This window comes from Rousettus aegyptiacus, unplaced genomic scaffold, assembly GCF_014176215.1.
Source record: "Rousettus aegyptiacus isolate mRouAeg1 unplaced genomic scaffold, mRouAeg1.p scaffold_m13_p_10, whole genome shotgun sequence".
Taxonomy (NCBI): domain Eukaryota; kingdom Metazoa; phylum Chordata; class Mammalia; order Chiroptera; family Pteropodidae; genus Rousettus; species Rousettus aegyptiacus.
The window spans coordinates 67,315,260-67,342,713 of NW_023416285.1; the positions used below are offsets into that span (position 1 = coordinate 67,315,260).

The 27,454-nt window shown below is 34.6% G+C and overlaps 1 protein-coding gene and 2 pseudogenes across 5 annotated transcripts in view; 1 reads left to right on the plus strand and 2 right to left on the minus strand.

Annotated features, from left to right (window-relative positions):
* ATP10D (ATPase phospholipid transporting 10D (putative)) overlaps positions 1-27,454 on the minus strand; it is a 102,470-nt gene that overhangs the window by 55,649 nt on the left and 19,367 nt on the right. For 2 of the 5 annotated variants that reach the window (XM_036227963.1, XM_036227962.1), the window contains exons 1-4: positions 17,168-17,493; positions 16,153-16,479; positions 13,749-13,943; positions 573-777 (exon numbers count right to left, since the gene is read on the minus strand). In XM_036227963.1, the coding sequence (XP_036083856.1) occupies positions 573-777; positions 13,749-13,943; positions 16,153-16,479; positions 17,168-17,187 (747 nt within the window). In that variant the 5' untranslated portion in view covers positions 17,188-17,493. Of the gene's footprint in view, positions 1-572; positions 778-11,924; positions 12,099-13,139; positions 13,944-16,152; positions 16,480-17,167; positions 17,494-27,454 lie in introns of those variants that run through there. The other 3 variants (XM_016161181.2, XM_016161183.2, XM_016161187.2) reach the window with 3 other exon arrangements.
* Positions 17,384-17,502, plus strand: LOC118608728 (annotated as a pseudogene).
* Positions 17,605-17,723, minus strand: LOC118609145 (annotated as a pseudogene).

A 27,454-nucleotide genomic window follows, 5' to 3' on the forward strand; every position in this document is an offset into this window, starting at 1 on the left:
TAAGTGACTTGGCCAAAATCACACAGTAAGTAAATGGCAGAACTAGAATTCATTCAAACTCATGTTATTTAACACAACTTCAAAGTTCTTGCTTCCCTTACCACAGCACGGTAAAGGGTCTAGGAGCTCTGCAGCATGAGAAGCTACAAAATTCTTAAAACACCTTGGTATACAAGTAATTACAGATTTTAAGAACAATGATCAATTTATGTCTCCAGCTTCAGTAACATATACAATCTAAGCTTCAGGAAGATAAATTAAAAGGTGATTATTTGTATCACAAAGTAATTTTCTAAATTGAAAAATAATTATGTTAGGTTCCTTTAGTTCAGTTCCAAGAAATACATGATGGACAGACTGAAATGTCTGAACTCCAAAGTCATTATATCCTATTATCTATAAACTACAGCACATGTACACTGATATCTGGAGCTGAATCAAGCCTTCTAGGATTCTATTTTGTACTGGTAAAAAAGAATTTTAAAATCTCTTTACCTGTACACGCAAAAATAAGCTCAGTCATCTTCTCAAAAGAAAATGTTAATGCCGCTAGGTGAGAACGCATGATTTACCTGCTCTGCATATCCCCGAACCACCTGCCTCTGTTTTAAATTGCTTTCACCATCAAGACCAGACGTCTCAATATGACAGATTCCATCTGGATCAGTGGAAAAGAGTAAGACCATATCTGCAGGAATAACCTCATTACAGGAAAGGCGAATAAAGTCCCCAACGGCAACATCTTTCCAGCACTGCTCAACATACTTTTTCTCTTTCCTAAAATTGAGGAGGGGATAAAAAGTTTAAAGAGAATATCAAGTCAGAAATATATACAATAGGTTTTTTTTTTTTTGAGTTTTACTGTATAATTTAAAGCATTAGGGTGAATATTGACCCATTAAATGCTAAAAAGGAAGCCCAGGAATTGAGGTAAAACCTATATTCTACAACTTGATTTATTTGAAAATTTAGTTACTAAGCTGCTAAAACATGTTTTTCAGTTATTTTCTCCTGTGAGATATTTGAACTATTACGCTGTTTGAGTGTAATTCTGGAATACAATTAAAACTAACATTTTATTGGTTTATTCACATATGAAGAAATTCCTATTCTATGGTCAGGTGTCAAGGACTAGAAGTATACTAGACACACCATCTGCTCTCAGACAGAATGGATAATTAAAGAAAACACAAAAGAAATGAATATCTGCACATAATATTAAAAAATCATTACACTACCATATTCATGTCTTTAATTTTCATTTAATAAAAAACTGGTTAAAACAGTCCTTGGTCTGTTGAAACTGGTTCTTAGAAAGGAAAATGGCAAATTTTATCCCTTTTCAAAATTACAGTTTTCCCATTCTATATATTCAAATTCTTTTAAAAGAAAGGTATGTCATTTGAGGTTGACTTGCCTTAAATACTCTATGTTAAATTTTTTGCCAAACTTCTCATGCCTTTTCATGCAAACAGCATGAATTATGTTCCACAAAGCATTTTCCTTAGAATAGAATGAGGACACTTGTATTGCAGAACATCTTATCAGCTATTTAGGCAGCATTTCACACACAATGCTATCAACGAATGTTAGAAAAGTCTATCTCATTTCCCTATTGCCCTCTGAATATCTATAAACAACTGGTATTTGTCACAAAAATACACTTATTTTAAAAATAAGATTTACTTTCTATTACATTTATGGGACTAAATATTTAAATTCATTGTCAAAGCCTCGGAAATAGTTATATTCTAAGTTATGCAACTTATATATGAAAAATTAACAAGTTAAATAGAAATGCCACCTTAGGTCAATACCTGTATAACTTGTTATACAGAATTATATCAGATTATATCAAAAATTTAGCTTAGGGGCTAAGATATACATTTTAAGGACATATTCTTTCAAAATACCTAATGCACCAGGTTGAATCCAACTAAAGAAAATCAATTACCTAGAGTTTATTAGATCACAGAGAAAAGTAAATTAATAATTTATTCTGTCTACTAAACTTTTTCTTAAAGTTTGTGCACACCAGTGAACACCAGTTCACTCGTCCACGGAGGCAAGTAACAGGAAAAAGGTCAAAAAGGTAGGCACAGGTCATAATTTGAAGACTCAGTCCTAAATGCCATAAATTGAAGTAGGAATTTCATTCCACAGAAAATGGGAGTCACTAAAGGTTCACAGGAAGAAGGATGTGATTCTACTTCTCTTGCACCTAGTAATGGAAGGATTATTGGGTAGCAGATTCATTAGAAGTAGAAATGGCCATAAAACCAATGAAAGTTAGTAAAATAATTCAGGGGAGGGATGAAGATGGTCAGAATAAAGGCAGTAGCAACAAGGATAGATAGAAGAAAATTAAATCAATACATATTTGGGTACTAGAGACAACCAAGTTTTTTCACTTACTACATGTAAAGGAGTTATCAAGGATGATACTTGGTTTCTAACATGAATAATGGAATGTCTCAGATTTTGGAAGCAACTGGTTACATCACAGGAGAGAGAATACATTCAGTTTGGAAAGTTTTTATTTGAAGTGGAATATGCAATTGAAGATGTGCAGCAATTTGAGGATTCTGATTTGAAGTTTATGAATAAAGACATACATTTGGAAGTCCTAGGTACACAGAGGGCAGCTGACACCAGGTAAGGATATGAGATTCTTTAGAAAAAGAGACTCCACAGTGAGAGAAAAGTGGAAGAAGAACAAAGAGGGAATGATGTCAGAGAAACCAAGGGAAAATAAAATTTCAAAAAAGGAATAATCATAGTAAAAAAAAAAAAAAAGCCACAAAGGAGTCATACCTCTGGTTTATTAGGATGTCTGCTGTTCATAGAGAAGATGATAAGCATGACATTGATGATGGAGCGCATGTAAAAGAAAATGAGACCTCCAGTGCATCGGAGAATGATTGGAAATTGAAGATGTAGAATATTTCATTAAGTATAGCTATTAAAAGAGAAAAAAGGTGAAAATAACCATTTCAATAAAAGTAAGTCATAGGACAGAGGATGAGAGAACTGGGAATGCACACAGGATGCAGCATGGAGCCTATGGAAAAAGCGAGGTAGAAGACGGGATAGAACAGGGAATGTTGTTTGATGCTATGGAGAAACAACAAAGGATGAGATTCGGCATATATATAAAAGGACTAAAATTACAGTAAAGGGAGTTACTGCTCTATCTAAGGTCAGAAGAAAGTAAGTGAAGATGTAAATGATGTAAAAAGTAATTTGAATTACACAATTCGTGCTATTGGCCTCCACTTTTTTTTTTTTTTTTTAATAAAGAAAGCTATGAGGAAATTAGCTGAGAATTTGTGAAGGTAGGAAGAGAAAACAGACAAATATTAGGGTTAAAGATTTTATTTGTCTTTCAAATATAAGAAGTAGGATTCTTCGGAAGGACAAGTCTGTTTATTCTACATTAGAACAAAATTCAAATGAAGCCAATTTTAAATCGAATCAAATTCATTTTTCCCCATTTAGTGTACGTACTAGGAGTTTTTTTAAAAAACACAAAATTTCCCCAATAGCTCCAGGTCAATCAAAATATACTGATTTTAATTTATGCCTGTTACTATGTTAGGTGCTAAGAATACAAAAATTATTAAGTATGGTCACCACCCTATAGGAGTTATTGTCAAAATTTGAAAAAAGAGACACAAACAGTAATTTCAAAGAGAGAAGCATGCACAGGCTACTATGAGAACAGAGTTCGGGCGCTGAGCTCTAGCTGAGGTGAGTCATAAAGAATGATCAAGAGTGAGTCAGTGTATCAGTCGGAGTACTTACGCTGTGGAGGCACAAAGCCATAGGGCATTAGGAAGCATGACGTGTGAAAGCAATGACAAGCTAAGCGACAATGCTCACTGCCATATTTAACTAGCTTTGAAAATGTATTATTGTGGTTGAGATAAAATGTAGCAATATTTCCTTCTTTAATGAAGAATTGAAAGTAGTTAGAGGAGCTTCTTCTCCCACAGCCTAAATGTATAACTAGATTTTATTGCATGTACTTGGTTGTTTCTGCTTCTGTACTGCTCTTACTGGACAGGACACAGTTCTCACAATACCTCGCTCAGGTGAACTCTTAGATCCACTGTTTCTTTAAGAACTTAATATCAAACAGCTCTACTGCAAAAGCACTGAGGAAAGCTGGAAGAATACCCTGGAATTAAGAGTGATTCTGCTGGGGTTGGGAGTTGGGAGGAAGGAGAAAGAATGAGAGAATGTGGACTTATACTTCTAACTTTAACAAACATAAAAAGAGAGAGAGAGGGAGGGAAGGAAGAAAGGAAGGAAAGAAGGACGAGGAGGGGGAAATGGCATACATAATAGAGGTTTTGTTCATCCCTCTTGGGAACAAATCAAAGTTGTGACAGAAACGGAACAAAGAGCAAGGAAAGTCACCTGGGATCTAGATGAACAGACATACTACAACTAGGGAGAGAAATAATTAATTAATCTGCAACAGTAGAAGGTAGGAGGGAGTGAAAATGCAAGGCTGTCTGGTCCAGAGCATCTGAGTGGGACAGAGGCTATGGTGGCAGTGGCAGCTATAGATGCCTCTTAAAGGGGCCATGACCACAAGTGAACTTTCTCTGTGATGAACCTGCTTACTCTGAGTACCAGCACCTGGTTGGCTGCATGTGGGGTGGGGGTGTACTAGGGACCGACAGGAGGACACTGAGTTGGAGTGAGGGCCGGAGATGAGGCTTTCTCCTGGGCAGAAGTGTTTGTGTTATCCATTGTCCCTCTGTTGAATTACCCTTCCTCCCAATGTATGGATGCAGGATCCATCATAGCTGAGATATCATCAACAAATAACAAAAGTCCCTTGGCTCAGAGGCTTCCCTGAAACTCCACCACCCCCAACTCATAGCCCCACCTAAGCCACATTCAGTTGCATCCTCAGTAAGTCAGATGCTTCTTGCTGAGCAGCACCTAGACTTACACTGGAGGCAGCTGGTCTCGGTTTCTGGTGTGGCCTTTTGAGGCAACTATAAGCACAGCATCTATGGATTGCTTGCTGAATCTTAACAGGTGGCCCTGGAAGGCCAGAGACTTGGGCTAAATTTGGCATGCAGCTGAACTCCTCTCAGGACTGTGCAACGGGACACCTACTACACAAATCCACACTAATAAGACCGGGAGACTTAGGAGCTTTGCTTAGTACATAGGAACAGACACAGAAAGACAGCCAAAATGGGAAGACAAAGAAGCAGAAACCATATGACAGAACAGAGATCCAGATATAATGGAGTCAAGTAATTTAACAGATGCAGAGTTCAAAACACTGATTATAAAGATGCTCAATGAACTTGGGGAAAATGTAGATGAACTCAGTGAGAACTTCAACAAAGAGATAAAAAACATAAAAATGGAAATGGAAATTATAAAAGGAAAACAGTCAGAAATGAAGAAAACATTGTCTGAGATGAAGAGTATATTGTATATTACATGGAATAAACAGAGTTGATAAAGAAGAGGATTGAAGCACAGATATAGAGGATGGGGAAGCCAAGGACACTCAAACAGAATGGCAAGAAAAGGAAGCCAAGTCTATAATAATAATTTAAGGAGCTTATGGGACACTATTAAATGTAAAAATATCCATCTCATAGTGGTACCTGAAGGAAAACAAGAAGTTGAATAGCTATCTGAAGAAATAATAATGGAAAATTTCCCCAATCTGGTGAACCAAATAGATATAAAACCCCAAGAAGCTCAGAGAGTCCCAAACAAGAGGAACTCAAAGAGGCCCACACCAAGACACATCATAGTTAAAATGCCAAAGGTTAAATGCAAAGAGAGAATCTTAAAAGCAGCAAGAGAAAAGCAGTTATCTACAAGGGAGCACCCATAACACTGTTAGCTGATTTCTCAAAAGAAACTACATAGAACATACGGGCTTGGCACAAAATATTCAACATGATGAAAACCCAGAATACTTTATCCAGAAAAGCTATCATTTAGAGTTGAAGGAGAGATAAAGAGTTTCCCATACAAAAATAAGCTAAAGGAATTTATCGACACCAAGCCAGTATTACAGGAAATGTTAGAGGGACTTCTTTAAAAAAATAACAATAAAAAAAAAAAAAACATGTATCAAAAACAGGCATAAAAAATGGGAATAATTACATTCCTATCAACAAGAACCTCAAATGGAGAATTAAGTGCTCCAACCAAAGGATAGAGTGGCTGAATGTATAGGAAAACAAGACCCCTACATATGCATACAAGAAACTCACTTCAGATTAAAAGAAACACACAGACTAAAAGAAAGGGGATGGAAAAAGATATTGCCTTAATGCACCTAGAGGGTATTGCGCTGAATGAAATGGTCGGACAGAGAAAGACAAATATTGCATGATTTCATGTACATGTGGAATCTCAATAACAAAATAAACAACAACAACAAAAGTGGAAATAAACTCACAGATACAGAGAATATTTTGAGGGCTACTAGATGGGAGGGGAGTTGGGGGATGAAAAAAAAAGGCAAAGGGATTAAGAGGTTCGAACAGACAGTTGCAGAATAGACATGAAGATGTAGAGTGTAGCATGGGGAAGATGGTTAATAATGTTGTAATAAATATGTAAGGGGGTAGATTGGTACTAGATTTAGTGGGGTGATCGCTTTGCAAGTTATGCGACTCTCTGAATCACTGTGCTGCACAACTGGTATATTATTGCATGCCAACTATAATTGAAAAAAACCCCTCATTGAATTGTACAATGTAAATACGAGGAACTAATCATCTATTATAGTTCAATAAAGCCAGGAAAAGAAATATTAAAACATAAATAGGAAATTTAATTGAAAAAAAAAGGTGGGATTAAAAACACAATTTTTGCTGTTTTTTAGTATTTTTCCAATAAAACATTAAAATAATTTATAATAAAGAAATAATGTATAATCATCGGGCACAACAGCAGTTAAGAGTTGTCAAATGCTTTATATTCATCAATTCATTTATTTTTGTATCAATGTTATGTGGTTGGTACAATGAATGCATTATGGCTCCATTTTACAAATGAGAAAAAAAAATGGCTTTGATAGGTTAAGTAACTTGCTTAAGGTTACAAAACTTCTAAGTCATCCTGGGATTTGAAACAAGGCAGGTGGTTTCACAGTCCATTTCTCCAGAACTAGACTTTACTCCTAGGTATAGTGATTTACTGATGATGATCAACAAATAAAAAACCGCTTTAATTGTGCATTAGATATTGAATTTCAAGAACCATTGCTTTGAATTTGTATGTAATCCACAAAAGAAAAAGACCACAAACAGCCAGAGCAATCCTTTGAAAAAAGAACAAAGCCAGAAGTACCAAACTCCTTGACTTCAAATTATACTACAAAACTACAATAATCAAAATAGCATGGTATTGACAGAAAAACAAACATGCAGACCAATGGAACAGAATTGGGAACCCATAAATAAATCCACATATAGATGGGCAAATAATTTTTGATAAAGGAGCCAAAAACATCCAGTGGAGAAAAGAAAGCCCCTTCAATAACTGGTGCTGGAAAAATTGGAAAGCCGCATGCTAAAGAATGAAACTAGACCACTATTTGACACTAGACACAAAAATTAACTCAAAATGAATCAAATATCTAAATGTGAGACATGAAACACAAAAATACATAGAAGAAAACATATATTGGTCTTAAAGAAAATTTTATGAATTGACCCCAAAGGCAAGGGAAGTAAAAGCAAAAATAAGTGAATAGGACTGTATCAAACTAAAACACTGCTATACAACAAAAGAAAACCATTGACAAAACGAAGAAGCAACCAACCAAATTGGAGAAGGTATTTGCAAGCAATACCTTCAATAAGTGGCTAAGATCCAAAATATATAAAGAACTCATACAACTAGAAAACAAAAAAACAATCGAATACAAAAAAATGGGCAGAGAACTTGAATAGACACTTCTCCCAAGAAGACATACAAATGGCCAACACATGAAAAGGTATTTTAATTGCACTAATGATAAGGAAAATGCAAATCAAAATCACAATGAGATACCACCTTACACCTGTCAGAATGGCTACTATTAACAAGACAAGGAATAACAAGTATTTGAGAGGTTGTAGAGAAAAAGGAACCCTCAGACACTGCTGGTGAGAATGTGAACTGGTACAGCTACTATAAAAATCAATATGAAAGTTCCTCGAAAATTAAAAATAAAGCAACCATATGACCCAGCAACCCCTCTTCTAGGTATCTACCTCAAAATTTTAAAAACATTTATTCATAAAAATATATATGCCCCTATTATTCACGGTGGCCGAGACATGGAAATGAGTGTCCTTTGATAGATGATTGAAGAAAGAAAATATGGTACATATATACAATGGAATACTACTCAGCCGTAAGAAAAGATGAAATACCACCATTTATGACAACATGAATAGATCTTGAGAATATTGGGCTAAGCGAAACAGTCACATGCAAAAAGTCAAGAACCACATTTGCAATGACAGGGATAGACCTAGAGGTTATTATGCTGAATGAAATAAGTCAGAGAGAGAAAAATAAATACTGCATGATTTCACTTAATGTGGAATCTAAGGAACAGAATGAACAAATTAATCAAAAACAGACTCACAAATACAGTGGACAATTTGGTTACAGACAGAGGGGAGGGGAGTTGGAGGGCTGTGAGAATGGGGTGAAGGATTAAAGAAGTACAAATTAGTAGTTGATAGTTGGGTACGAGGATGGGGAGCATGGCACAGGGAATGAAGTTAACATTAATATGATGGCTAACTGGAGGGCAAGGGGAGGGAGGGAGCAATTGGGGGGATCATTTTATGAACAATATAGATGTCTAACCAATGTACTATATACTTGGAATTAATTTAAATAAGTAAATTTATTTTTAAAAAATAAATTAAAAAAGAAAAAGTCAAGAACCATATGATTTCACTCATATGTAGGATACAAAACAGAAGGCAACAAACGAACGAACAAAACTAACAAAAAACTCGTAGACATAGACAACAATATAGTGGTTGGTTACCACAGAAGAGGGATTGGGAGAGGTAGAAGAGGGTAAAGGGGGTCAAATATACAGGGACAGAAGGCAACTTGACTTTTGGTGGTGAATACACAATCCAATATACAGCTGATGTATTATAGAAGTATGCCCTTGAAACATATAATTATATTAACTAATGTCACTCCAATAAATTTAACAAAATTTAAAAACAAAGAACCATTGCTTTGGAAGATGTCACACATAAGGTTAATTAACTCATAAGGCCACTGATATTTAGCCTTATTTCAAGAATCATGAAATTCTATGGGTTTATGAGATAATCCTAAATGTTAATTTTAGCTAGTATTTTGAAATTCCTAACATCACTGTGGTGGTCCTTAGAGATCAGAAAAGAATGTACATATCTGAAGGGCTGGCATTATATCTATTTTTTGTTTAAACCTCTCAGCAGGCACTCGAATTTTTTGAATGATTGATAGTTTTGTTTTTAATACACTTCTATAATCCTGAAACAAACCTTAAAATCTAACAAATGGCTCATATTTTAAAGGCAATCTTAATAAAGTCGAGTTTTCTATAATATTTCATTCAAACTTAACTGGAGTTTAACAGGTTTAAGTGTTTAATTTCTTAGTGTTTATTTCCCAATGATGCCTTCCCCCCAAAAATTAAGCACCTTGCAAAAGACCACATATTAAAAATAAGCACCAAATTACCTACATAGCAATGTTAATATGCCTCTTCCACAGGCTTGCAAAATTTAATTGCCTCATACTTTTATCTAAATTTCGCTGAGGAATAATCACTCTAAAGTGATTGCTTTATATTTCATAGAAATTTAAGTTAGCATATTTAAATCAACAAGCCATGGTCTTGCACCCTACCTTAATTTCTTCATATCCTTGTAAATTTGTTCCAAGAACAATTTTGGGGGGAAAAGGTAAGCATTATTTCTCCTATGACACCAAATGAAAGCAAATAACATAGAACATACATGAAAAAACAATTACTTGATTCTATTATGAAATACGATTATAAAATGGTACCTCAAAACAGGCTTTAAACTGAATAACTGAATAGAATATACATCTTTAAGTGTATATACAAATCATATAAAATATATCTGGACAATATCATTTTAGATATAGAAAAAAATTATACCAGGTCTCATTAGGCAATTTTAATATTTATATAATCATACAGTGTTCTAAGAGTTCTCAAATATTGATGAAATGACTTGATAATGTGACAAACATAAGTTCTAGCAAACCTACATAATGGCTAACCTTTACTTAGCAAATGGAAAGGGTTAGGCACTATGCTTGTGTTATTACTATTATATTCATAATGAAGGGAATGAGGTTTACCTAGCTTCCATAATTTGCCCAAGGCTACACAGCTACTAAGTGACAGAATCAGGATTAGAATTTTTAGAATAATCTAGGAAAGCAAACAAACACACATTATTAACTCTAAAGTACCAAAAAATCATCAATTATTTATATACTATAATTTATATTTAAATATATATAAGAAGCATTCTTTCCATTTGCTGAATTTGGCATTAGCTGGGTAATCTTGATTTTGTTCATCATATAATCACTGTAAAGTATTACTTCCTACAGGTGTTTTTTGATGGTGAGACTGCATCAACATTTCAACTCTCTAACCTTGGTATGTAATAAGACCTTAAATGTCATCAAATTATGCATAGCACTGTTTTAGTAAAATGCTCTATGACTTTAAAATGAAAACCATGGGCCTTTACTATTATTTTCATTTTTCTATACAATATTACAGGGTTTTTTTTTCTAGTTAGACATTATAAGACTAGACATGAGTATAGATTACTCCTGACTATAAAGAAAAAAAAAATAGAATATTTCCTTATTTAAATATAGCTCACATCACCTTACAAAGGAGAAAAAAAGTTATTTTATTCTCTTTATAGATATTTTAAAACAAACATTGAGAAAGCCCCTGAAGAATTCTAACAACGAACAAAGTTCAGAATCCTACAGGTTTCAGCTTGAACATCACTTCTTCAGAGAAGCCTTCCCTAACCATTTGCTCACATAAAAATGAAGACAATTCTACCACCAGAACAAGCCTTCAAGTTATTTTTCTCCCCAAACAAGAAGTATGTCACTTAGTTGAAGTCTTGGTCAGTCAAAAGAGTCTTACATTTGTTCAGAATATACTTCTGTTTATTATTATACGACTTTTGAACCTAGATATCTTTATTGTGAACTGGTAACTAGAATGGAACAGACTCTCTAGTCTGACAAATTTAGAATTACTACATTAGGAACTGAGAGTCTATATAAGAGCACTAAAGTCAACCCCAGAAATATACCAAATGCTTTGGGATCTCAGAAGGAAGAGTGAAGGCATATATCCACGAGAACCTGTGAAGTCTTTTCACAGACTGAAATGGGTACTCGCGTTTGGGCTCAAAGCTGTCTTTTAGGTCTTCTAACTTTAAAATCACCTCTAAAGGGATTGATAACTTTGAAATTTCTCTCTATAGCCTTTCCTTCCTTCCAGAGATTCTGTAGTGCTCCTATTTGCCCACTGGGCATTTGCACTTGGATGGCTGTCTTGCTATCATCTCCAATTTATTCTGAATTTAATGCTTCCTATTTCTATTAGTGGTACACTTATCCTTCAAAGCTCAAATCACAGTTCACCAAATTTAATTGGGTTCTTCTTCACAGTACCTCTTCCATGAATCATGTCCCATAGTTTGCATTTACTTCCAGTAGTACCCTGGATTCATTAGCATAAAAAGATCAACTTTATTAGTAGAGGCTATTCCCATGACTCAAGAAGACGAATATGCCTAAAGCACAGCTTTTAACATATTACTTCTCTGCTCAAAAGATGGATTCCTTACCTCTAAAGGAACATATCTAGGATGGTTAATGTCATGAATCACCCTCACTGGGCCATAGGGTGTTCAGCTATCTGAGTAAACAGTATTTCTGCGTGTGTCTGTGAGGGTGTTTCTGGAAGAAATTAGCATTTGAACTGGTGAATTGAGTAAAGCAGACGGCCGGCCATCCGGTGGGCCATCCGGTGGGCATCGTCCAATTCACTGAGGGCCTGAATACAACAAAAGGCAGAGGAAGGCTGAATTTTCTCTTTGCCTTACTGTTGAACTGGGAAACTAACCTTCTGACTGCAGCACTCCTGGTTCTCAGGCCTTCAGACTTGGACTGAAATCCACATCTTCAGCTCTCTAGCTCTCAGGCTTTCAAACAACACTGCCAGCCCTCCTAGGACCCTCGTTTACAGATGGTGGGATTTCTTAACCTCCACAATCCCATGACCCAATTCCTCATAATCAATTTCATTCCTATTGGTTCTGTTTTTCAGGAGAACGCTGACTAATCAATGTCCTGGTGATAAAGTCCCTCCAGTAAGTCTCAAACTCCCTTTTTAACTTTTTATTTCTCATTACTGCTCCTTTATTTGGTTACGTCCCTCAGGCCAAGTGAACATGCTCACTAACCCAGAATATTCCAAAAACCTTCTAACCTCTGAAATGAAAATGACACCATAAACGTGTTTCTATAGCAATTAACATATTAGATTCAGAATTTCACAATCTGTTCTAATGATTAATTCTTAAAACGTAGATATATTTCTTATAAAAGAGAATTCCAGAAAATTAACATTATAAATTTTGTAATTCATTTTTCATAAAAGCCATAAAGACTTAAATATATTCCTCCTCTTTGATCTAGTAATTTCTCTATGATTATAATGTCAAAATAATAATAAATCTTTATAACTTTTATATAAAAATACCCACTGAAGCATAAATTCTCAAAATTATATAAATATGGAAAATATTTAAATAAATTACTTTAGAGTCATATGACAGACAATGTAGCTGTTAAAAATATTGTCTTGAAGGATAAAGACATGGGAAGTATTTATAGTATAATATTAGGCTAAAAGAATTAGAAAAATAATATGTAATTTTGTAAAAATACACCCAATGTGCACACACCACAGTGTTATAAACAAATGCCTCTGGACACTAGCATTGCAGGTGCGATTCATAAATGTAGGCGTAAAATACATAACACAGTTCAAAACTCACCTTATCAGACTTGATTCTTGGCAACGCAGGCTTTCCGTTTCATAAATATTGTAAATAAAAGTCTCCATCAGAGCAAATATGCTTCTAAAAAGACGCCCTGTTACAAATACTTTATGTTGTTGCTGCAGTGGGAAGGTTTTTACTGGCTCTAGTTTTGTGCCCAAAAAGAATATTCTTCTCCATTTTTCAGAATCCCTTCCCTCCATAGTTAGCTCTTTTTTCATATTCCATCTTGTTTTTAAGATCCATTCACATTTTTCATACCCCATCCTCTTCTAATCCCAAACTCTAACATCTAGGATTAAAAACTATTTGCTTGCTTTCCTTCTTATAGTCTGAAGTTTAATTCTTATAATTCTACTTACATGTAAGTTATAGAACCTTTTGCTTTATCAACTCCTGGATTGACTATGGCTATATGTACTCTTGTAATCCTATTACAACTGGATTAAATTCACTGTAGGTCTTTTATAAATATTAGCTGAAATCAGCACTATTGCCACCACAAAAAGGGTCCTGGTTATATCTAAGGGGGAAACAGTAACATCCTGCATATATATTTCTGAATGACACACGTGTTTTCTCTAACTCAATTCCTGTTATACTCACCTACTGTAAACTTTAGTTACTAAATTGTTGATCTGTTTGTCAATTTTATATTTTCGGTAATCTTCCAAGCCATCTTTAATTGCGATAATTGTAAGGACCACCACCAGAGGCAGCATCGTAATTTCCTTTTGGAAGGCTTCTACCAAAGGCACCCAGTTCAGAACGACTAGAAACAGGAAATATAAATTGGCCGCTCTACAATCCAAACACATATAAGGAGGTGTTAACAAATCACATTAATACCTAAACTGAAAGAGGCAAAATATCTTAGAGTGCTTTCCTACAAGTTTCTATTAGTTGATTTTGGATGCTACAAAATAGAGAACATATCTGAATAAACAATTTGTTATTCCTGTAGATATCTAGTTCAAGGCACACTTTAATAAATGAGAGGTATTATGCATTAAATACATCACAGTAAATATTGGAAAGTGACAGTCTTGAATTTTATAACACATGATATAAAGCATAATAGAGAATACTATTTTCTTTTTAAAAGATCAAAAAATTTAGAGGAAATTCAGTGTTAATGCACCGTAAAAATAAACTTAAGTAATCCAAAAGTCTAGCCTTCAGAAGTTAATTTGTATGTCCAAACGTCACATTCAAACAAGGCTCAACCATTCAAACAAGGCTCAACGTAAGTAGAAAAGAATGAGGGGTTTTTCCTCCCCTTGAGACCAAACTTTCAACTTCTGTTTTTATGCTATTGAGAACCACTTTTTTAGGAACTCCCTCCATTCCTCTATTTTACACATTAAGCACTCATCCACTGGCCCCGAAGGTGAATTCAAGTGGACTCTTTTCTTAGGAAACAAAATCTCGATGCTGCATAGCCCTTGAAAAATATGGTAACATATTTTTCCTATTACCATCAAACTTCTCAAAATCAACACATATTTCTCCTTCCTCACCTCCAACTCCTTTTTACTCTGAAAATTTCTTCCTTAACAACTTTTTGCTACTTTTTTGGCTTCAATTATTTCCATATGGACTGTGTTCAAACCTACAATGATGGCTCTGAAATCTTCAAGTTTCAGATATGAATTCCATGAAGTGTACTAGATTGCAAACTCCATAAAAAATAGAAACACCCATGATATTTAAAGGCATTAATTCAACAAATTCACATTTATAAACATATCCACTATTCAGTAAGTCCATATAGAACATATACAAAGTAAATAATGAGAATGAACATATGTAGAATGAATAATGACTAATGAGAATCTCTATACTCACACCAGCATCTCAAATTCAACATTTATAAAAACAAAATCATCTTACAGCAAAGCTTCTCTTTATTTCTGTCTTTATCTGTTAATCCTCCTGGTCATCTCTGCTCAACAGGGTCACATCATCCTGTTACTTAATTCCCCATGACTAATCCATAGTATCTATGATAGATTATCCTTCTTTTCATTCCCACATTGATCTATGTTCAGGTCTCCATTACAACTCACCAGGATATACACAGTATCTTCCTAAATGTTCTCTCTGCCTTCCATTTGCCTTTCATTGTTCTAGGGGCAAGGCAAGGACGACTTCCCAGACTGCAAGCAAACCTGCGCTACTGCCTTTCTGCTTTTACTCATACTCCTTCCTCCATCTGAAATGACATCTCTGCCTTGAAAATCTCAGTCAATCTCTATATTTAAGTTCAAATGCCACTTCCTCTTCCATTGCTCTAGCTATTATTATTTCTCTTTTTAAGGCTTCCATTCTAGTTGGAAGCATTTTATAATGCTCGTCATACCTACTAGGTCTTTACATTGTTTGTATACACATCCAATTTCTCTTGCTAAATAGCAAAGTCCATAAGAAGCACCATTTAGACTTGCATTTCCTTCTGGGACTAAATTCATAGGAGAACTTCAATAAATACTTTCTAGGCTAAATTATATTATTGTTTCACCTAACAACTTCTTACATTTGCATTTTCTTCAGAGCTCTACTTCTCCATATTATCAAGTAAGGAAAAGCTAAAATTAAAATGCAGTGTGGTTTAGTGAAAAAAAAACCACAAAAGCAAGAGTCAGAAGACTCAAAACTATAGCCCTTGGCTGCTACTTATCACTGGCATAGCACTGGCTAAACTGTAGTGTCAAACTTAGGTTCCTAATATATAATGAGGATAATAATGTCTTCTCTGGTCAAGAGAAAACATCTTACCAATTATAAAGTGCTATGTGAATGTAGGGGGTCATCATTCTACAAGACTTCACTAGAATCATCAAAGATAAATTATGTCACAAGTCTTAGGCTTAGGTAATATACAATGTTATTAAAAATCTTCTATATCAACTAGAAGGAAGGGAAAAAATTTTTAATTATTTCCGTAAATGAATGAATGAATGTAAAAGAAAAAATATATATAATTTCTTTTTCCAAAAAATGAAAGTACCTGTGAAATTGTTCAAATAAATTTCTTGGCACAAAATTCAGAAGTGTGTACTTTGTAGTTCGTATTCGATTATTCACGTAGGTTCCAGAGAACTTTTCATATTCTTCTTTGAAGGGCTGGAGGTGGGGGACAACCACCCTGTGCTTTCCTGCCAGTTTGGGGGTCTGAGAGGACTTGCACCAGCAGGCAAGCAGCGAGGAATAGTTGTATGGCCTCTCATTGTCATCCCTGTTTGTACTGCTCATCAGCTGTTGCCAGTGACGTCGGGCCCATTGAAGAGGCTCAGTCATGTCCAAAATGCGGTGAGATCCAGGTTGTGTAGGTGATCTGGCAAAACAAATAAACACAATCCACTAAAATTCCTTGTAAGTTTCTGGAAAGACTTAAAGAATATTTATGATAGTAAAATGAAAAATTTTTTTCCGGACCAAATAAATATGACCCAATGATTCAAGGTACAAATGGGAAAGCAAACTAGTAATTGGAACTCCACTTTAATCAAAAATCTTTGGCTGATCATATGATCATCTAATCAACAAGAGACAGCATCTAAAATGCCATTCCATAACTTGAAGCAAATAATTTGGGCCAAATGTGTACAAGTCTCTAAGTAATCTGATCATCAGTTTTCTCATGTTCGAAACAGGCATGCCACATTATAGGAAACTGTGAGGACGAAATGAATACCACGTAAGTCCTGCAGTGTAAAGCCTGATATAGAGTAGGCAGTCAATGAAACCTCTTTTGTGCAGATTACAAAAATGTCCACAAATTATTTCCTTCCCTGTATGCATATCCCTTTACCCATCGAGTGGTGGAGTCTTTCTCTACCCATTGAATCTGGACTTGAGCAAGTGTCTTGCTTTGGCTAATGAAACACTAACCATGACACAAGCAGAGATTTGAAAAGTGCTTGCTCATGGGACTCCCACTGCTCTTGAGAACCCTGTGGCCACTACCATGTGCCTGAGCTCAGGGTAGTCTACTAGATGATGAGCACACATGATCCACTCACCTCTTGGCTCCTGTCAACATATGGGTGACAATCTCTTCCTTATTTTCCTTATTTCCAAGTTTTTCTTTTTTCCAAGAAATTCAGCCCTGCCTACAATGTAAGCTTATTAATTTAAAAAAATAAAAAGGAAAAAACTCTAACATTTATTAAGAGCACACTGTATTCCAAGCACTTTGCAAAGCACTTTACATGCATTATCTTAATATTATAACATCAGTCTATGGCCATGCCACCCTGAATATTCCTGATCTCGTTTGATCTTGAAAACTAAGCAGGGTTCGGCCTGTTTAGTACTTGGATCAGAGACCACCTAGGAAGAACAGGTGATGTAGGCGTTTCTTTTTTTTTAGGTGAGGCAACCCTTGGTTGACCTCACAGATTGCAAGGACTTTGTCATCTTACAATCCCTTATCTTTTTATTATTATTGTTTTTTTTATGCCTACAGCACCTGGTCTTTCTAGGTGGTCTCCCATCCAAGTACTAACCAGGCCCGACCCAGCTTAGTTTCTGAGATCAGATGGGATCAGGCTTGTTCAAGGTAGCATGGCCGTAGACTTGTAAGCATTTAAAAAAAAAAAAAAAAAAAAAACCTCAGCAAATTAATATTATAACATCAATCTGATAACACAGGTATTATTTCTATTTTACAAAAGAGTAAACAGGTTTAGAGAAGTAAGGTAACTTGCTGAAATTCATATGGTTAGTACTCAGGTAAGGCTGATTCAAACCAAACCTTTCTAACTCAACAGTTTCTGCTTTTAACTGTCCATGAGCTGCATTTATCTTTACAACCAGAGTAACTGGAACTCAGTAGATACCCAATAAAAGTTCATCCAGGAGATAATGAGCATGTTAGCAAGTGTGTGGAGGGCAAGGTATGGAGGCTTTGGTTTCTATCCTTGATTTATCAATGTCATTCCATGTACTTACCCTCTTTGACTGAAGCTCACCTCTGGAGTCTTATTTAGTAAATCTACAAGTGTGTCCTGATGATCTGAATTGTTAACAAAAGACCCCAGATGAATCTAATTCAGGTGACCCATGACTTCACCTGGAGAAAAACTAGATTCATGTTCTAGAAGCTACACTAGGCTAGAAATACAGAGATGGTTAAGACCAAGCTCCCCTTCTCTAGGAGCTCAGGGTCTAGAAAAATAATAGGCATAGAAATACATAAATACAATCCAGGTGCAAAATAGTGTTCAAGGCACTAAGGTAGTCTGGGAAAATTATTTAAGCTTACTTCCTTTCCAAGTTTTTTTCTAAGTGTATAACATGTCAACTCTTTTCTCTAAAATGTTATATTAATCAGAAATTAAGAGTTTCCCTATAAGGACATTAAAAATGTATCTACTTTCATGGATCTGAAATCATAAATCACTACCTTACAGTATTGGAAGTTTTGGCCCAACTATATTAGGTACTTTTAGTGAATTAATGTTTTTAATAATCCATTCTTGCTAACACATTTATTTCCTATATATTGGTCCTTAAGCAATCAAAGAGATTACAGTTACACAGCATCGCTTTATTACTGCATTTACAGAAAATCAGTAGAATCATAAATAATCTTCTAAAAACCCATCAAATCTTTAAAAATTATATGACCTAAATCAAAATAATAAAAAGAAATAAGAGCAGAAAATCACTTTTAATGGAAAGAATGCAATAGCCTCCAAATGTGTATATTTGTGCCTGGATATTAGACCTACTATCTATAACTTCTTTTATCAGTGAGAGAAAATATCCATAAAGTTGGTCTTACCATTTTTATACTAGCAATAGAAACAAGAAAAAAAATTGTCTCTGTCCAGTTCTGTTCTTTGGAGTTTGCTCTCTAAAATATTTGTTCATAGAGAGCTAAATAAACTAACATCCACTGGCCAAAATAATTCTCACTATCTTTTCGACATATTTTTTAAAAAGCGTACCTTTGAAGTAATTTGAAAAGCCTGGTTTACACTTCAGTATATAGAAATAGCTTCTAACCTAGATTAGGATTTTTGGTCCTGCCCCAAACAGCCACAGAGACATTTGGTCTACACCAAAACATCCTTACAATCTGGTCCTATTAAAAAGTCTGCAAGCACATTTGGTCCATGCCAAATAGTCCCTGATATTTAATCCTGTCAAAAACATCTATGCTTAGAAAATGTCCCTGGGTTCAAATAGCCCCGTGTTTATTTATACTTTTGGTTTATAGGATTAATACAAAAAAAAAAAAATACTATCATAGATCAAAGACCTTTAGGCATAGACCAAATGTCTCAGAGGATGTTTGGACAGGACCAAATGTCCTGCAAGACTTAACCTATAACTAGTGATGACAGTTTGAGTTATTAAACTGCTCATAACATATTTATAAATCTTCCCCAGAATAAAGATGTCAGATAGTGCTTTTCAGTGATTCAATAGATAATGTAAAATATTTAATATAAAGTGCTTTTCATGCATTTTGCCCCATAAATATCAGGGGACCATTATGACAAACCATAAATTTTTTACAAGGTTTAAATCAATACAATTTTATACTATTTCTGGAAACTTTAAAAGAGAAGTTTCATTTGTAATTACAGAAGATCCTTGAATAGCATTTAATTCAACATTGTTTTGTTATAAGGTTGATGAGATACCATAGAATTTAACTTGTTTATATCAATTAGCCTATGGTAAGAGTGGTTTTGTTATAGGTCGTTTCATTTAAAGTCACAAAACCTATCAACAACGTTATGTGAGGATTTACTGCAAAATCTTATTAAGACAGAAGTGTGTATATCCCTCTAGTGTCCAAATCTCATACAGTAATATAGACTCTACTTAGTTTTAAATTTCAGAATATAATTTCTCGAGGATGCAATTAAACAAATATGACACATGGGTGATGTTAACTTCTGGTAATTCATGGTTTATCTAATAACCACATACTAGCAAAAATACTTACTGGCTTACAAAAACAATCAGCTTTTCATTCCACATATCTACTCATGAACTTTATTTTTTTCCACTCAGTTCCACAGAAACAAATCTATGACTGAAAGACATTTCATTGCCAAAGTATTCCTAGGTTTACCTTCCTCTGTACTTTTTCAGTCTTTAAAGTTACATTAGTTGTCCTATTTACTAACACACTGCCTCCTCTTTCCTCTGGCTCACTGCTCTTCTCAGCATCCTTCCTAAGCCATGAAAATTCTGTCCTATTTTCTAAGGCCAGGTGGCCTGCTATTTTGTAAAGATTCTCCCACCCTTAAGCACTTCCGCTTTTTTCTTGAAAAGTGATTATTGGATCAAAGGACTGATCTACATGAGAAAAGTTACTAGTGTTCAAGAAATAAAAAAATAAAAGACCAGGTGTGGAAGTACTTAACAATTAACATGTGCTAAAATCCTTTCAAATTCCCAACTTAGTAATTAAATCATCTTATACTGAGCAAGAATGACCAAGGATCAACTTAATCACTCTAGCTCAGTGCTTGCAAATTTTGTTACTCACCAGGCAGGCAGAAATACATTCTAAAATGCAACCTGAAACACACATAAGTATATAAAAGAAAAAAAAAGTCCTACAAAACAATTCTACCCTTATTAATTGCAATGCATGCATTTTCTACTCCACAGTATTCTTCATTCTCATTTATTCATCCTTTCTCCCTCTCCTTCCCTCCCTCACTCTCTCTCTTCCTCTTGCTCCCTCATTTTAATACTGATCAAGATGCACTAAGTTGGTTCCAAAGCCCACTAATGTACTTGCTATTCACACTCTGGAAAGACACAGATTGCATATGGCTCTACAATGGGTTGAAGAACATATCTACTTTCAGTTCCTTTTATGATAGAAAGCATTAAAAGATAGCAGTTGAACTAGAAGGTTCTAGGGAAGGCAACACTTTACCCATCACAGCCAGGAGCACGTAGCCTTTTAATCTTCCCCATGTACCCCAATAAACTTAAAAGTATATTAATTCCCAGAGGAGGTTCTGTTATGAATAATTCACATAAGTATTCAGGTAAGGTAAATTTCTTTAAGATATGAAAGAAAAGCAAATCAGAGTAAGTTGCACCTCATCAAGAATCAGCAAGAATCATATTTTAAAGCTTAGACTTTAGAGATTTTTTAATCTGGAGGCCACAAACCAGCCGCCCTAAGCAAAATTCTATCTAATAACATATTTTGCATCATAGTGTTAGCAAAAACATTGTTCCAATTTTTTTGAATGCAGAATATTTTTAAATGGAGATAAATTGACACAAAATATTGATAATTGGCTTCTTTAAAAACAACAACAGAATATTGGGTACATTTTTCACATGGTAACAATTATCAGAAGCTTTTTTACTATAGCTCCTAACCCTAAGCACTCTGCTTACCACTTTTTGACAAGTCAAATTCCTCCTGCTCTGTAGACCAAGGCTCAAATATTAGTTGCACCACTTATCAGCTATGTGACCTATGTAATTAACCTCTGGGCCTCAGCTTGCTAATCAGTAGAATAAGATACCATTAAGAGTCATAGACACACTGTGGACAAACAATATTTGTCTCTCCTCTTTGGCTGTTTCTTCAGTCATAAATAAGTCAAGGCTGGAAACCCAGTAAATTGGTCTGTGTCCAAACTTTCAATATATTGCTTTCAAATCAAATAAAGTTGTCCAAGTTTAAGTAAATGCTCAGTTCAGTGTATTTGTTGACACTTGAGAAATAATTAGCATTAAGGAGGATGTAAATAGAAAACCAATCACAAAAGGCAGCCATGTTATAAAATGACCTTCATGTTACCTGATCTCATCCTTAACCATTCTCTCCAAAACTCATTCCAATTATGTTCATGAACAAACTATATTCCAGTTGTCTGGTGGTTACCAAGCTCCTCTGATAAGAATCTTCTGGGGATCCTGTTAGTCATAGTCCCCTAGGGTCCACCTTTGGAGATTCTAATTCAGAGGAGCTAGATTGGGGTCCATGAATCGGGAATTCAGTTAGTACTCAGGTGACACATCAGGGAGGTTGCAAAGCATAGTCTATATCCTGCACCTTTGGAAATGCTGCCCTCTCTTTCTGGAAGGCTAGTCAGTCATATTGCCTATTTATCACAACAGCCCTACTAATCCTCTAGACTGTTTTAGCTTTTAACTTTGAAGTGGAGGACAAGGAGAAGGAACCACACAGGAGATACATTAGGGCACACCGTGCTCTGCTCACATTACAACCCTCAGCCTTGCTCAGTCACTGCACTTATTACAGTGTGCATACAAGTAGCTTCATTCTTCAAAGTCAGGGAATCAGTCTAATTCCTTTCCAGAGTCCACATATTCTAATCTTAGCCAAAGTTAGATGATCAAGAACATAGTATAGACTACTCATTTCCAATCTGGATGCCTTTATTTCTCTTTGTCTTCTTGCTGTAGGTAGGACTTGCAATGTTATATTGAACAGAAGTAGCGAAAGTGGGCATTCTTGTCTTGTTCTCAATCTTAAGGAAAATGCTTTTAGCCTTTCCTAATTGGGTATAATAATGTTAGCTGTAGGTTTGTCATAGATGGCCTTTATTATGTTGAGGTATGTTCCCTCTGTTCCCACTTTGCTGAGAGTTTTTATCATGAATCGATGCTGGATTTTGTCGAATGCTTTTTCTCCATCTATTGATATGATCATGTGATTTTTATCTTTCAATTTGTTAATGTGGTGTATCACATTAATTGATTTGTGGATTAAACCAATCTTACATCACACAAATAAATCCAACTTGACCATGGTGTATAACATTTTAGTGTATTGCTATTTCAGTTTGCTAATACTTTGTTAAGGATTTTTGCATCGATGTTCATCAATCAGGGATACTGGCCTATAGTTTTTTGTTTTTTGCTTTTTTTTTTGTATTGTCTTTGTCTGGTTTTGGAATTAGAGTAATGGTGGCTTTGTAAAAAGTTAGGAAGGCTTCCCTCCTCTTGAATTTTTTGAAATATTTTGACTAGAATAGGTGTTAATTCTTTAAATATTTGATAAAATTCACCTATAAAGCCATTTAGTCCAGGACTTTTGTTTTTTGAAAGTTTCTAATTTCTGATTTGATTCCATTGGTGGTAATTGGTAGGTTCAGATCTTCTATTTCTTCTTGATTCAGTCTTGAGAAATTGTATGTTTCTAGGAATGTATCCATTTCTTCCAGATTAATCAATTTTTTGGCATATAATTGCTTGTAGTACTTTCTTATAATCTTTTTTATTTCTGTGGAGTCCATAGTTAAATCTCTTTCATTTCTGATTTTATTTGTTTGAATTTTCTTTTTTTTCTTGATGAGTCTGGTTAAAGATTTATCAATTTTGTTTGTCCTTTCAAAGAACTAGCTCTTAGTTTCATTGATCTTTTGTATTGTTTTTCTTTTTAGACTCTATTCTATTTCATTTATTTCTGCTCTTGTCTTTATTATTCCCTTCCTTCTACTTACTTTAAGTTTTGTTTGCTGTTCTTTGTCTAGTTCCTTTAGGTATGAAGTTAGACTGTTTAATTGAGATTTTTCTTGTTCCTTGATGTAGGCATGTATTGCTATGAATTTCTCTCTTAGGGTGCTTTCACTGTGTTCCATAGATTGAGTTGTGTTTTCATTTTCATTTGTTCCTTGATATCTTTTTATTTCTTCCTTGATCTCATTGCTAACTCATTCATTGTTTAGTAGCATATTGTTTTGCGTTTATGTGTTTGTGTATTTTCCAGTTTTGTTTTTTTTTTCTTGTAGTTGATTTCTAGTTTCATACCATTGTGGTCATAGAAGATACAAGATATTTCAGTCTTCTTAAATTTATTGAGACTTGTTTTGTGGTCTAACATGTGGTCTATCCTGGAAAATGCTCCATGTGTACTTTAGAAGAATGTATATTTGCTACTTTGGGGTAAAAAACTCTGGAGATAATGAAGTAAAATTGTTATTATTTGAAGATGACATAATATTATATAGAGAGAAGCCTAAAGATTCCACCAAAAAACTGTTAGAACTGATCAATGAATTCAATAAAGTAGTAGGATACGAAATTAATATTCAGAAGTTGATTGCATTTTTATACACCAATGATGAACTATCAGAAAGAGAAATTAAGAAAACAATCCCATTTACAATTGCATCAAAAACAATAAATACTTAGGAATCAAACTAACCAACGAGGTAAAAACCCTGTTCTCAGGAAATTATAAGTTGTTGTAAAAAGAAATTGAAGAAGATACAAATAAATGGAAGCATATGCTGTGCTCATGGCAGGAAAATGGCCATACTTCCCAAAGCAATCTATAGATTCAGTGCAATCCCTACCAAAATACCAAGGCATTTTTCAGAGAGCTACAACAAATAATCCTAAAATTTATATGGAACCATAAAAGATCCCCAAGAGGCATAGCAATCTTAAGAAGAACAAAGTTGGAGGTGCCACACTAACTAATATCAAACTATACTACAAGGCTACAGCATAAAAAGACACACAGATCAATGGAACAGAACAGAGCCTATATAATCATTTAATCTATGACAAAAGAGGCAAGAATATACAATGGAGTAAAGACAGTTTCTTCAACAAATGGTGTTGGGAAAGCTGGACAGATACATGCAAAAAAAAAATGAAACTAGACCACCTTCTTACACCATATAGAAGAATAAACTCAAAATGGATTCAGGACTTACATGTAAAACCTGAAACCATAACACTTTTAGAAGAAAACATAGGCAGTATACTCTTTGATATTGCCATTAGTAATTTTTTTCTGATGTATCTCATCAGACAAGGGAAAGAAAAGAAAAATACACAAATGGGACTACATCAAACTAAAATGTTTTTGCACAGCGAAGGAAACCATCAATAAAACAAAAAGAAAACCTACTGAATGAAAGAAGATATTTGCCTACGATACATCTGACACAGGGTTAATATCCCCAAATTTATGAAGACTCATACAACTCAACAACGAAAAAAACAAACAATCCAATTAAAAAATAGGCAGAAGACCTGAGTAGGTATTTCTCCAAAGAGAAAATATAAATGGCCAAGACATGTGAAAAGATGCTCAAGGTCACTATTCATCAGAGAAATGCAAATTAAAATCACAATGAGATATCACACCTCACACCTGTCAGAATGACTATCATTGATAAATCCAAAAAGGAATGTTGGACAAGATGTGGAGAAAAGGGAACTCTTGTACACTGTTGACGGGATTGCAAATTGGTGCAGCCATTATGGAAAATAGTTTGGAGGTTCCTCAAAATATTAAAATTAGAACTACCTTTTGACCCAGCAATTGCATTTCTGGATATTTATCCAAAGAAAACCAAACAATAATTCGTAAATATCTATGCATCCCTGTGTTCATGGCAGCACTATTCACAATAGGCAAGATATGGAAGCAACCTCAGTGCCCATCAATAGACAACTGGATAAAGAAGCTGTGGTTCATATATATGGTGGAATATTACTCAGCTCTTTAGAAAAATGAAATCTTACTATTTGCAACAACAGAGATGGACCTAAAGGGTATTATGCTAAGTGAAATAAGTCAGACAAAGATAAATACCATATGATTTCACATATATATGTAATCTAAGGAACAAAAGAAGTGAACAAATTAAACAAAAACAGACTCACAGATACAGAGAACGAACTAGTGATTGAAAGGTGGGAGGGATATGGGGGTGAAAAAAATGAAAGGATGAAGAAGTACAAATTCATAGTTATAAAACAGTCACAGGGATTTAGAGTATAGCATAGAGTATACATCAATATTATTGTAATGGCTGTATGTAGTGCTGGATGGGTGCTACAGTATTTGAGGGGATTACTTCAAGTACTGTATAAAAGTCTAACTTTTTTTAAGAAATAAAGAAATGAAAAAAAAAAAAAGAACATAGTATATATGAGGTTCAATACTGTTTGTGGTTTCAGGCATCCGCTGGGGATTTAGAATGCATTCCTGCAGATAAAGGGAGACTAATGTACTTCTGTTTTCTCACTAAATCTTTCTACGCCCAGTTCAAATGGAAGGAAAGTCAGGCTGAACAATGAAAAAGGAAACAAGGTGTTTTCGTTTCCTTTTCCCATACGACCTCTTTAACTGGAGAGTCTGCCAGGCAACCAACTAGCTGAGGACAGTAACACCCTCTCTCAACTGTTCTCAGGGGTAAGTAGAGCAACCTAGTAGACAAAACCTCTAAGGAACAGCAATGTAAAACATTTTTAGAACTTTTCAAGAACATTATTCATAATCCTAAGATTCAGCCCTCTCCACAAAGAGATGATCTGTCATGGTTTTCCAGTAATAAACAAAATGATCCCACGCTTTATTTGACCTGATACTATGCCACTGATTAGAACCCCACCATGAGAATTAATTTAAAAAATTGTTATTTTTTAACACACAAAGAACCAAGTGCTTAAACTTCAACTATCATCACTTAGAAACAGGATGTATGTTTCAGGTCTAGATATTGTACTCCCGAGTAACCTGCTATCCTTAAAGGCAAAGAGAAGATTTAGTACTTCATTAAAAAAGAAAAAAAAATCTATAGCTTACCTAGGTTTTTCTTAGTCTCCACTCTTAACTTCATTTTTATTTAAGAACAAACTACTACCACATGAGAATTTAGATCACAAAAAGCTTTCTGCTGGTTAGTGACAGAAAAATACCAGTAAAGATTAACAACAGTGTGAAAAGGCTTGCATGCTCCTGGGCTGAGCGTGGCAACTTGAAGCCTAACATTACACTGAAATGCAGTGTCAAAAAACATCCTGCCTGTTTTGTTTTCATTAATTGACATTAGCTTTTTATCTAGAATTTAAAAGATAATTAATATGACCACAGATCCTAAAGATTAAGATTCTTAATACATTTTAACACTGGGAGAGAGAGATTGGGTATGAGATTAATACAAACCAAATGCTATATATATTCAACTTGCAATAGTATTTCATGGCAAGGCAACTATATGGTAGAAAACAAAGTTTCATTGCAAGTAATCATTTATCATCATCACGGGAATATCTATAAATACTAAAAATATATATGTATAAATTTATTTATGATTGCCATGAGAAAAATATAAACCAATTTCACCTCTGAATATTGATGAAAAAAATCAATAAAATTTAGCAAATTAAATACAACTCAAAATAATGACTGCTGTTTGGTTTCTAGGGGTTCAGAGTGGCCTCTGACAGCCAGTAAAGAAATAAAAGTCCAGGCCCTACAACCACAAGAAACTGAGTTTTGCCAATGATCTAAAGAAGGTGGGAAGTGGATTCTTCCCAGAGTT